This window comes from Amia ocellicauda, chromosome 22, assembly GCF_036373705.1.
Source record: "Amia ocellicauda isolate fAmiCal2 chromosome 22, fAmiCal2.hap1, whole genome shotgun sequence".
Taxonomy (NCBI): Eukaryota; Metazoa; Chordata; class Actinopteri; order Amiiformes; family Amiidae; genus Amia; species Amia ocellicauda.
The window spans coordinates 3,677,998-3,690,778 of NC_089871.1; the positions used below are offsets into that span (position 1 = coordinate 3,677,998).

The window sequence follows — 12,781 nt, forward strand, 5'->3', positions numbered from 1 at the left end:
GGGAGATGCACAGTACCCAAAAAGCACAAAAGCCTCTGTATTTGAGCATCAGTAGTACTTACAGGTTCTCTCTCTTGAATGTCATTAGATACCCCTCGGTTTCTTTACATGTCCTCCTACCTTGGCCACTTTCGCAAAAGATTGTGCTCTGAGGGACTTTTTTCAATGCTGTACACGTAATACCTCAATAATGACATACAGAGCACATTCTCTCCTGAGGGACAACAGAAGTGCTCGTAACAACACATCTGGCCTGGCCCGAGAGAGATCCATAAATCATGCAATAACCGCACTCTAACTGTAGAAGAATATTTTGCGAAGGTGACACTGAATATGAACACAAAAATGGAAATGGTGATGTGAGTAAGGATATTATAAGGAAAAGGTCATTTCTGAGTGGGGGATGTGTAAAGACTGTTTAAGAATCATGAATTCCACATGAAGGAAACTAAAAATAAATACATCCATTTACAATTTTTCTAATACTTAACTGGATTTATTTATTGCATTTGGTATGTTATAAACAGACTGATTTATTGACCAATTAATCCAATAAGAGATACCATTATTTACTTTTTAATACAGCAGATTGCATACGACTGCAAGGGCCAGGACTGAGGAGTAACCTTGTTCACAAGATGCTACACGATACCGTGCGGATGTGGGTGATATCGGATCACGTAAAGCACCGAGATGATGGGGCGCTTATATGAATGATGGTGATGAAATGGAGAGGGAAGAGCGAGGCCAGAGTCAATTGAATGAGCCCTGAGCCAGGCGATAAAACACACAGACACGCAAAGCAACTACTCCGATCGACTGGACAACATAGAACAGGGAGTATAAAATAGTAAATTTGACCTGCAAAGGTTGGTTGCACTTCTGCCTCCGTACCTTGTTGAGAAGTGGCTGCAGTTTGGTCAGTGCAATAACAGTGGCTTCTATTAATACCTGGCTGTTATAATTATCTGGGCCCTTTAAACAGCTCTCTAGACCCTGTTGAGGAAAAAATAATACATAAATAACCAGACAGAAACATTGTCATTCAGCAGAGACTGAAAGATTGGGTAAGGGACTCTGCAGCAGACAGGGGGTCTAATGCACACAGATATTGCAGATAGGCAGGCAGAGAGAACGATTAAGAGAGATGCATCTTGGAGGGAAAAAAACAATCAGGAGGTGCCCAGGAGCGTGCACTTGCCTTGCTGAGGATGCGGATAATCTGCTTGATCTGGCCGTGGGACACCCTCTTACTGATGCAGCCGAACACCACCAGCGCCCTGGGCTGCAGGGACGGATTGTACTGGAACGCAAACCTGTTCAGAGAGGGAGGAGTCAGGCATGGCTGTTAGGAGACACCTGTTCCAGGGCTATATCAAACATTACACATGCCCACCCTTTAGCTGGAAACGTGCATCACAAGAAATGGTTCTGCCTCCAACAGTCTGACATTGAAAGCATTTAGGCCTACTTTGTTTTGCACAAAACATAACTGAACCGAAGCCATTTTGAAGTTTAATCCCGAGCTGTACTTACTTCTGAGCCAGCTCTGTCCACTGGTCCAGCCACTTGCAGGTGGGAATGTCCCTCATGCATGCCTGTAGAAGACAAAACTTTGTTCAGTTTTTTTTTATTCTCACACATGCTATAAGTACTATATAAATACATATGCAAATACAAAGTATAAAAATACTAAGATGCTACTGTAAAACACCACAAAAACAGGATGTAAAGCCCAGATCAAAGAAAAAGTGCACAGTATTAAATAAACAATACAAATAAAACAAGGAGAATGCTTTTAAATATACAAATACTGATAAACTACTGTAATATGGTCAGTTGACCTTTCATGTAGCTACAGTAAAAGGAGGTGACAGTTTGGTTGATGCTTTACTAGTAAGATTTGTTATAAAATAATATCAACACTACCAAAATGGTGTGTGAGACAAGGTAGGAGGACAGGGGACACAGGGCAGCACAGTCAGAGCCTCACCTCCATGATCTCCAGCAGGGCCTCAGTGACCGTCTCCAGCGAAGTGAGGGCGAAGGTCTCCCGCTCGTATGAGCCGGGGGAGAAGGAGCGGTCGCGGTAGCTGGAGCGGAAGGCGATGACAGCCGCCGACTTCACCTTACTGATGCCAAAGAGCAGGTAGAACTTGGGCAGGGAGAACTCAGTCAGGCTCAGACGCAGGACTTGTTTCGTCTCCTCTGTGGCGAGAGAGAAAAAATATCATCTGATGAAATAAAACATCAAAACATTCATGCTTCAGACCTTCATGCCGATTTCCTGAAGGAATGGATACAACCTGGCTATTAAGAGTGAGCAAAAGTAAGTTAAAAGTTCTTAAATCTCAACAAAAATTATACAAGACCCTACAACAGAGTGTGTGAAGTCATGCATCGCTAAAACACATGACAAAAGGAGCTGCCAGCAGTATAAAGGCTTCAAGAGCATAGTTTTGCTATGAGGAAGGTCCTTGTGGGTGGTTTATCATTCTAGTGGTCTACAGAAAGACTCACACAAGTGTCTAAATCAAGCTCTCAAATAAATATGTATTCTGAAATTGTAGAAACCTATTAAAGCACAAAAGAGAAGTCATTACACATTGCATCGACACTGAGAGGACCAGTTTGCCCACAGGGGGGAAAAAAAAAAAAAAAAAAAAAAAAAAAAAAAAAAAAAATCGGGTGCACCCCAAGAAGAGGACGGGCCCATGGGAGTGTGGCTCACCGCTGAAGTTAAGCTGGGAACAGGTGCAGAGGGAGTGGATGATGTTAATGACCAGGCCATGAGTGGAGGCGCGCAGGGACAGTGGCCCAGTGGCTACCAGCAGCGTCACCACGTGGAAGAGGTAGGGCAGGTGGGCGGCCACGTCCAGAGAGTTGTTGAACGACAGCATGAGCATGTAGCGGGCCAGGATGGCAATGTCGTCCCACATCAGGTGCTGCTCCAGCGTGGGGGTGGGAGACAGGCAGGTCTTGTCGATGATCTTACACATCCGCCCAATCACCTGTCCCACAGATAAGACGGAGAGATGGAGGGACAGAGCGATAGGTAGACCAGTCAATCACCTGATCTCTCCATTTCTACAGTCCCTCGTCCTTGGGAGCACATTACCACAGCATGACATCTATCATCCAACCAGACATGGGACATCGTTACATTGTAAGACGAGGAAACATCAGACAAACACGCAAGCAAGCACACACAAAACCAAAAAGCATGACTGCACACTATGCTATTCTGCACGGTGGAATGAGAAGGAGCATCGTGACGTGAGGACGATGACAGTCTGTGAATGGGGGCCCGTTCCTTGGCAGAAAGAGAGGACTTTGCCAGGAAAACAAAGAGTCTCCTTGTGTGCCGTGGCTTTCCTCTTGCTGGCACTACCCATGACCTCAGCAGCGGCAGCACAGATGCCTTTCAAAAACTCCCTGGTGCCGATTTTTTAGGGGGTTGTAAAAATATATAACACAAAACGCGGTGTGCATCTTAATAAACAGTGCTGAAGTGCTGAGAGCAGTGCTGAAGGCAGCTGGGCATTTAAATGTGGCTCTATAGAGGGAGATATGTTTTCTCAATTGCCAATTCAAACTGGTGGCATGATGTTCTATTACACGGTGTGGGACAGCCAGTCACTGCCTTCGTTTTACAATCGGTGCAGTGAGAATAGTCCGGCACCACAGAACAGGGGACTGTGTGTGTGCGTGTCTGTGTGTGGTCGTATGTACATCTGTGTGAGTGTGAGAGAGAGTGTGTGTGTGTGTGTGTGTGTGTGTGTGTGAGAGAGAGAAAGAAAGCAATCCTATGAATGAAGCACAAGTGGATGGAGAGTCAAACTCGGGCCAGGTCTTAAGAGGGACAAGGGCAGCGCTGTGATTTTGAGGGGTACTCAAAGGATACCATAACCAGCTGGTAAGTCTTTCTCTTACTGAATGGGGTAAAAAATCTGGATTAACGCTTTTCTGGAGAGCTTTTAGATGAGGCGTCAGCGAAAGCATTGCAGTTCTATGGTGTGATTAATGAAAGCCTTTGTTTCAAGTTTGTGAAACGAGTTGCTATGCTGATTTATACCATTCTGCACTTTATTCACTGAACACAGCACTCGAATGTATACGTTTCTTATTTCGGATGTTTTACTCAATGTATTAAAGCTTTTGTTAACTAAGACCGGTGCTCTGGGAGGTTTTGCTCTAGCAAAGAGTGTGTTGTCTACTATAGCTGGACACACCTTGCTGGAAACGAGCTTGACGTTGCCCGATGCCAGAGCTACAGCTGTGTCGGCCATGACTTCTGCTTTGATGGAGCCCAGACCCCCAGTGGCGCTGGTCTTGATGAAGCTGTCCAACACCACATCAAGCAAATCTGTGATCTGAGAGAGAGAGAGAGAGAGGATTTGGAAAAAAGAGGAAGAGACAGAGAGGGCAGGGCAGGACAGGTAAACCAACTCGTACATGTACGAACCAGATAGCCAACCATCTTTAATGACTCAGAAAGAGATCATTGTCTTTCCGCTGATCTGCTTATCAGATATTTTTAATTCATGTTACGCACCCTGACTGCAGCTGGTGTCCCAGGGGGCGACAGGGGTGGGAAGACAGAGCTCATTTAATTGTGTAAGTAAAAAAAAACTAAAAAAAAAAAAAAACACTGATTTCACTTCCTATTCACGTACAATAAAAAAGGGGTAATTTTCTGAGTAAAATTAGGGAAGTGTGTCCTGCTGAAACGTTTGTTCCTGCAAACATAATCTGACACCAAACCAAAGCAGGATGGGTTAGTCTTGACCGGCCTTGCGCTGTGCGTAGAAGTTAAAAGGTGAAGAGATATTCTTTAGCATATCCTTTAAATATTGCTAGATTGATAGCTTAGATTAGACAGAACATGACAAATTGGAATTTTCAGTCAGTGTCACAAAAACCGGCCACTGGCTATACCTGGCCAAGGCTGCCCCAGATCTTGGCCTGGATGGAGGGGTACATCTGCTTCTCATTGATGGTCATGGTGATGAGTTTGTCCAGGATGGCGGTGACCCGTTGCCTCTTGGCATCGTCGTTGTGTTTGCAGAATCGCACAAGGTTGAGCAGCCAGGGTGTCATGTACTCCAGACACAGGTGCTTCAGCTCAATGCCTGACGACACAGCGGGAAAATTAAAAATAAAAAGCTGAATAAAGCTGAATAATTTTGCTCACACAGACTTGTAAAGGAGTAGAGGAAATTAATGTAATGTAGATATAGTCACATACATCCACAAGACACCCATCCTTTATTACACAGTTGGGGGAACTTTTAACGTTAATCTAAACACCTACTGGCTACACTCACCCCAAAAAAAACAAAATGCAACTGGTTCTAATTTTTAGTCCCTGATTCAGACAGTCCACTTAACCACCTAATTCAACTGGCTCATCTTCTCCAAGTTCTGAGAACGTTTGTGATCGAAAGCCTAATGTAATGTAAACAAGTGTCTCGGCGTGTACTGACTGGACTTGCTGAAGCCGGAGATGCACTCCTCCAGGAACTCCAGGGTGAGGTGGGGCTCATTGGCAGCCAGTGTCTTGCTGATTGAGACAATGAAGAGCGTGTTGTTGGCCGGGATGCAGAGCCCTGATGTCTCCAGCAGCTGTCCCTCGATCTTCAGGTTGAAGGTGCAGGTTAAGGCACACAGCAGGTTGTAGGCCGCAGACCTGCTCAGACAGACAGACAAAAGATTCATCTTGAACATTTAGGTTGGCTTATTGTGAGCGACTCGACTGTTTTAAAGCAGGCACAGTCTTACCGTAAGCTGGGGTCGGAGCTGCCCAGGTTGAGCAGCGCAATGTTCAGCAGGGTGCCAGGGACGTCTTTGGGCCGGATCTTGGTGTGCTGGGGGATGGAGTCAGGCTGCGAGAGCTCCCAGCGCGTGCGGATATGGATGATGGACTGCACTATGGCCTCGCACTCCTGGTGCATGAAGGTGAGCGGCGTGCCCTGGTTGGCGATGGTCAGCGTGAACTGGTTCTCGTCCACCAGGCAGATCTCCTCGATCTCCGAGGCGTAGTAGATGTCGTTGAGGAAGACGGACTGGCCCAGGACCCGCGTCCTCTCTGCCGACGTCACCTGCACTGCTGTGGAGCCCACCTGACAGGTAGAGGAGAGACCAAGGAGATGAGAGTGAGAGAGAGAGAGAGAGAGAGGAGCTGGAGATAGAGAAAAAAAAGTGCGAGAGAGAAAACCAAAACTAGAGCAGAATAGACAGGATATTAAGGGAGAAAGAGCGGAGATAACAGATAAAGAACTGTACTTAATAAGAGAGGCAGACTAGCTGTTAGACTACACTGGACTAGACCCGGCTGGAATGGACTTGTTGTCCACATTCTTTGGGCAAGTCTAGAGCAGCTAGTCACAGTTCCTCACTGTGCACCTCTCCTCCCTAACCGTACCTTGATGGAGACCTTGGTGTCCTTGTGTGCTAGCTTGAGAGCATTGTGGAACACCTTGAGGTCCTCTTCCAGGGCCAGCGTGGCGGCGGGCAGCTTCTGCTGGTCGGGCTCCACATGCTCGGCCAGCCGCCCGGGGGAGTCGATGAACAGGAGCTTCTTGCTGCCCTTGAGGCCAGTGAGGAGCCGCTCGTGGTACTTGGTGTACTCGCGCACCCACGAGTTGCAGTTGTAGATGTAGACGGCCGCCACGTTCTCGTAGGCGAAGCCCGGGAAGACCACGAACCACTTGGACAGGAAGTCGGTCTTGAAACGGTTGCTGGGCCCGGCGTGGGTGAGGTCCACCACGATCTCATAAGGCTTAGCATAGTAAGGCTTCAGCGTCAGCAGCACGTGGTAGATCAGAAGGTCTCCGTTGATCTGGCCCGTCTTGAACCTGCATTAGGAGAAGAGCGCTGGGGTTAGCCGATATGCCCCCGACAGAGTCTGAACTCGGCTGGTGCCAGAACCCTCCAGGAACTCAACCCCAGCAATTCCAAACTCTCTGGACTATTAAATCTGGACTGAAAAGAGCTTCTACAGCAGTGGTTTTCAGTGGGAGAATATCTAACGCTTGTGTAGTTTATTTTTTAACAGCATGGAACTGTAAGGAAGTAGCATGAAAAAAAAAATGTATATAGTGTTTATCATGGGATGGCAAGGATGTTTTTTAGCCACTACCCCTTATAAATGATCTTCCTGCTTTTCAACTTTGAAATGAGAACAAAAATGTAAATCAGGACCTAACTGTTTGAAGCCGCATTAGATCATCCATTATTCTGACACGGACACAATAAATAATTGCTTAATTTTCTTGTGGGGAGGAAAGTCTATTAAATGTGTATGACTTAACATTTGTTATTCTGCTTCCACACTGAGATGACATACCGAGATAATGAGTAGCATGAAGACAATACTGCTTAGAAACCACGGAGAGCAGTACTGAACTGGGCAGTTCTACAAAAAGCACTTGGGTATGGGACTGTGGCACACATCTGGAGAGAGAGGATACAGTGTAGAGGACAGAGAACCAGCTGGTCTGCAACAGAGCTGGCAGTGTGCTGGACTGATTGGCAATGTCAAGGGGGGGGGGCATGCGAGAACACCTGGATGGGCATGAAACAAGTGTGTATGTGAGCATCTGCATAGGTGTGCGCATCACAGATCCGTTCCAATGCACTACAAAAAGAAACCTCCCTGTCAGAAATCGAACAACAAAAGCCGCTTCAGGGTAATTTCTGGTTGTTACTACACAAGCTGGGACAAGATCGCTCTGCTACAAAAGATGAAATAAGCATAGGCTAACAGAAAATTCTGCTTCCTCAAATAGGCCACCTGAGCTTAGAGAATGTGGTTTTAGTTCTTCTAATATGCATATGTATATTTAATCACGAAAAAAACTTTGAGTGCACTGACACTGCAGCACGCTACACAGCTGTGCAGCACAGGAATTTAATCATCCCCAAAAATATCACAAAGCAGAAGCTGGGGACGGAAATGTGTCATGCTGTGCGTGGTCTCCCCTGCAAACTAGCGTCTGTTACTTCACTGGTGAACAGCACTAACTTTCTGGTTGCTCACAGCCCCTAGAACTCTGAAGACCATCTGTACGCAACGTTGGCCTTCGCACACTGCGCACAGCCGAGCCAACTCCGTGACAACTCTGGACGCACCTCTCCCAGCACTGTGCCCCACTGCCCTGTCCTGGTGAGCCCCACCCCACTCCAGCCACAGACCAAAGAAACCACTCAAACCAAGGTAAGACTAACCTAGGTAACTGGACTTCCTCTCCAGGACTACTCTGGACCGATCACTCGGACTGCACAGATCACACCTGGGAAGTGTGGAGATCCTCATTTCTATGGCTTATTCGCAAAACTGCAAGCAAAATGCATAAATCTAAATACTGAATAGTCAAGATTCTCCACCGAGATGCATGAAAAAGGATATTGCAAAATGTGTTTTTATAAATCATGTTGGGAAATATTCATCTGATTTATTCATATTTGCTTTCATTTAATCTGGTCAATTGGAATGTCCACAGTAAGGAATTAATTAATTAATAACTAGTTTTTTTTATTAATCCATAGGGTGGTTTCAGGAGGAATTACATTTTTTTTTTAAATGCTACCAATGATGATCATTAAATTTCTCCCCCCTGTAAGAAACACGCAGCTCTGTAATGTAAAGTTGGTTAGTTATAGGTGAACGCAACATCACTGGGACTCTGATTGGCCTAAGAACCATTGATGGCAATTTAATCTTAACAGGCGTGGTGCTTGGAAAAGTAAATTTGTCAAAATGAAAAGCACTCGGCTGTCAGATTTCTCCTGCGTGCCTTGAATCAACGACACGAGTCTGCAGTAAAGAACCCACCGTCACCGGCAGGACCATGGCTCCTCTCCGGTTTGGGAAATGTACTAAATAGAACAAATTAGTGTATTCACTATATATATTTGTATTTTACTTTTATACTTATTTAGAGAAGTAAATTAGACCATTGTTATTTTCTCATCAGCAGATGGGGCTGTGTTTTTCATCATTTCATAATTTTCTTCATGAGTGATGGGCAAAAGGGGATACAATTTTCACAACCCCGCAGTTTCATTCTATTTTTGTTACTCAATGGAAGGCTGATGATTCATGAATCTTGAGATCTTGGGGGAAAAAAAAAAAGGATCAGCCACTATCTTAAGATGTCCTCATTAGCTGAAGACAGATGTCTCACTAACTGCTGATCTATATTTCCATTACCTCATTATACATTTAAATGTACCTCCTCTCCAGATTTTTTTACCTGTGTTTTTAACTCCTGCTCAAAATTGTGAAACCTGCTTCCATCCACGGATATTTTTACAGCAAGAAAAAGCTATTACATTTTTTTTTTTTTTTACACTGCAGGTTTCTGCAGTGAAATTATTGTCCAGCACAACAGCTAAAGACTCATTCAATTCCTCAAGACATACATATACAAGAGAACAAGTCTTACATCTACAAGCTCCACAATAGCAAGATTAACAAGAAGAGACAAAAATAATAAATCATAAAATGGCCCGACTTTTAATACATCAGGCAAGATTACACTTTGGAAACTGTATGTATGTGGTGTAAATAACAATCGTACATATAAAAGTGTAATTAAGTATATATTTAGTACATATAAACAAAATGATAGTTTCCCTTCGTGCAGTAGTGCGGTCCAGTGTGACACAGAAGCATTAGGTTTCAAATGACTCCAGACCCCAAGCACTCACCACCAGAAAGTAGAAATAGAAATAAGAAACTGTGTGTGAATCTATTTGTTTTTTCTTCTACAGCAAATCTATATATATTTTTCACCACTTAATAGAGGAAATATTAACTTGGCATACCAGGGAGTACAATGATAATGTAAAAGTAAAAGAAAAAAAATTCAGGCAGCTAAGGGCTATTGGGTTGAGAATATGCAGACAATTGTATACATTTTAAGGGACTCATTACAGTCTTAAATTAAACCATAATTTTTTCCTTTCTATCTGACAGCTATGGAAAGCCACAAGATCAATCATCCTTTGGCTATTGCTATAGCAACGATCTTGGTCATGCAATTCACTGGCAATTTGTGTGATAGTAACAACATCACAGTAAATGCCACAGCTACTGCAGGAACAAATAGGGTGATCAACATCACCTCTTCAACCCCCATGACGGAATCCAAAACAGAGAGCACCCGGGCCACGACTAACCCTGCCCAGAAACCCACACCCTCCCCGTGTCACAATCTGATTCCCAAAGAATGGGAAATCACCGGCTTGATCATCTTGGGGGCCCTCATTATCGTCTGCACCCTGCTGCTGATCTCCACCACCGTCCTGGCCTGCAAGTTGTGCTTCCTAACGCGGACAGGGGGCGCCCCCCGGCAACCGCGCAGTAACGCCGACTTGCTGAGTGGCCAGAGCTACTGGCGGCCCGTGAGCACGGACGAGCCGGGGAGGGAGGCGGGCGTCTCCGAGACCAGCGTGATGATGGAGGAGGTCAAGGCCGAGGGGTCCCCGGCAGAGAAGCGGGCAGGGGAGGGCAGTAGTGCGACCGCGGCCAACGGCACGCCGGCCCAAGACGAGGGCAAGCCTGTCGGTGCCGACAGCGGCACCGAACCCGAGAGCGGCGGGGCCAGGCCCGAGGAGGAGCCCGGCACCACCGCCAGCGATCCACCGGATGTGGCAGACATGGCCCTGGTCGTCTAACGCAGCTAAATCACCACCCACGTGGCTCCGGAGTGGAAATGACACCCAATGAGCAGGAATTATATCTTCCAGTCGACATGCAGCACTGATACACAGGAGGCAACGCATTCTCTTTAAATGCTGTTTGTTCACCATTGCGTAAGGGGTGTATGTATACATGTGTCCTCGAACAGCTATTTCTATTTGAGTGATTTTCAAATGCTTTTCTTGGTTTTGTTTGTTTTGTCTAGGCCTTCTGAAGAAATTCTGATTATTATAATTTTTTTTAATAAAATGACACCTCGCCTGGCAGAGGATAGACTCTCCCAGTCCCAATCTGTCCGCCTGCAGGGATAATATTTACATTCCTGGAACTGTACACTGTGGTTGGCAAGTTGTGTGTTTTTACTGTATAGTGTGCACAATCGCCCATCAGATTGATTGTGTCTTTAGATTCCCAATCCTAATGTTCCTATTGTTCAAAGTCTTTGGGTTAAACATACATACTTAAATACAGTATAACTATCACTGGTAATCTCAGATGCAACAAATGAAGAACCGTATTTATAATGCTAGTTGCAATAGTTAAGGGCGGCTGTGATAAAAGGTTAATTTGTAAATAATGGATGACTAAATGAGTTACAAATGTGTTTTTAGCAGCATTAGGAAACAAATTGACGCGATTCTCAAATTCACTGTACAAATCTAATCATTTTAACACTGCATTAGGATGCAAATGAAAAGCAAATAATTTTAAATGCCTTTTTGTATTTATGGTACTATAGAATCTTAAGCTTGTACTGCACTGCTTTGACTATACATATTTTTTCATCTTTATTTGTATTTAATATTTTCAGTAAAACACGATAACACCACAGCACCCTACACATGTTTTGTGTATGTCATAACACACATACTCCATTTACTGACTTTGGGTGGTGGGGGACACTCAGCAATAAAAGCAAGTGCCTTTAAAAATGCACGTGGGGTGTTCCATGTATGATATTGTTCAAACTGTTCAAAAAATAAAAAATAAAATGATAGTGTCATTTTTTTTTTTTTTTTTTTTTTTTAATAAAAGGTTGATACTAGATACTACAACTAAGTAGACAGATATAATTTGCACTAGACAGATATAATATTTCCTCCTTTATTGCATATAGATTCATCAAGAATATACAAATAATGGTCATTTATAGCAGTACGTTACTTTTTATTTGGAGCCAATCACATGTTTTGTTCTTGAGTTATGTAGGACGTTTAGTAGTCACCCCAAAACTTTGCTTTATGAGGGGCATCATTTTTTCTGGAATTTGGTGACCAAACTTTGGTGAATATTGATAAGAATTATAAAATTAAGAGAATAATAAATCAAATGAAGCCTTATATGATGAATTTGCATTGTATTTAAAAGCGATATTTTGTATTTGAAAGTGAGTTTCCGGAGTGAGCGTAATAATTTTCTAGAGTATTTTGAGAAGCTGTTTTTGCCAAAGACCACTGACATAGGACTGCCAAGAGTTTTAATTTTTGACTGTCATGCCTCAGATATCTCCCCCTGGCACTTGTGACCAAGGCCAGAGAAAATGGGGTTGTGCTTCTCAGGCTCCCATCTCACCTCACCCACATCCTCCAGCCACTGGCAAGACAGTGTTTGGTGAAGTCAAATGTAAGGATGCACCAATATGAAAATTCTGGGCCGATACCGATATCCAATATTTTCCTATTATTTATTGACCTATAGAACAAGAGCAGGTTGAGGGGGAACTGCATTGCAGTTTGTGTGCATCATTCATACTTTGCTTTAAAATGGCCAATATTTCTGACAGATATTTCTGTCTGATGGTGCGGCTTTTATTGCATCTAACTAAGCATCAGATTTGTTCTACTAGTGTACTTTTAACAATCGGCCAATAGGCGATATAATTTTTACCATAACGCCCCGATACCGATCGGTGCATCCCTAGGGAAAAGGTAACGGAAGAAAGAACCGCACTGCCATTCCTGTGTTAACGGGGACAAAATTTGAAAGGAGGAATTCCTTGCGAAACGATGTGCTTTCTGCTGCTCTCAAGCCAGAAAACATCATCGGTGGCTTTGAGAGCACTAGAATATTCCC

General features: G+C 44.2%; 2 protein-coding genes across 8 annotated transcripts in view; one reads left to right on the top strand and one right to left on the bottom strand.

Moving 5' to 3' along the window:
* Positions 1-12,781, bottom strand: part of nf1a (neurofibromin 1a) — a 92,902-nt gene that overhangs the window by 18,938 nt on the left and 61,183 nt on the right. For 3 of the 7 annotated variants that reach the window (XM_066696144.1, XM_066696141.1, XM_066696145.1), the window contains 10 exons: positions 6,425-6,857; positions 5,782-6,122; positions 5,487-5,689; positions 4,939-5,132; positions 4,233-4,373; positions 2,732-3,011; positions 1,994-2,208; positions 1,537-1,598; positions 1,202-1,316; positions 895-996 (listed from right to left, as the gene is read on the bottom strand). In XM_066696144.1, the coding sequence (XP_066552241.1) occupies positions 895-996; positions 1,202-1,316; positions 1,537-1,598; positions 1,994-2,208; positions 2,732-3,011; positions 4,233-4,373; positions 4,939-5,132; positions 5,487-5,689; positions 5,782-6,122; positions 6,425-6,857 (2,086 nt within the window). Of the gene's footprint in view, positions 1-861; positions 997-1,201; positions 1,317-1,536; positions 1,599-1,993; positions 2,209-2,731; positions 3,012-4,232; positions 4,374-4,938; positions 5,133-5,486; positions 5,690-5,781; positions 6,123-6,424; positions 6,858-12,781 lie in introns of all 7 variants that reach the window. The other 4 variants (XM_066696142.1, XM_066696139.1, XM_066696143.1 and 1 more) reach the window with 2 other exon arrangements.
* Positions 7,900-11,705, top strand: LOC136718089 (protein EVI2A). The gene is made up of 2 exons (XM_066695711.1): positions 7,900-8,218; positions 9,983-11,705. The coding sequence occupies exon 2, from the start codon at positions 9,985-9,987 to the stop codon at positions 10,681-10,683; it is 699 nt and encodes a 232-aa protein (XP_066551808.1). The 5' UTR covers positions 7,900-8,218; positions 9,983-9,984; the 3' UTR covers positions 10,684-11,705.

Coding starts and splice junctions, on each gene's coding strand:
- LOC136718089 (XM_066695711.1), top strand. CDS start 9,985: ATGGAAAGCCACAAGATCAATCATCCTTTGGCTATTGCTATAGCAACG.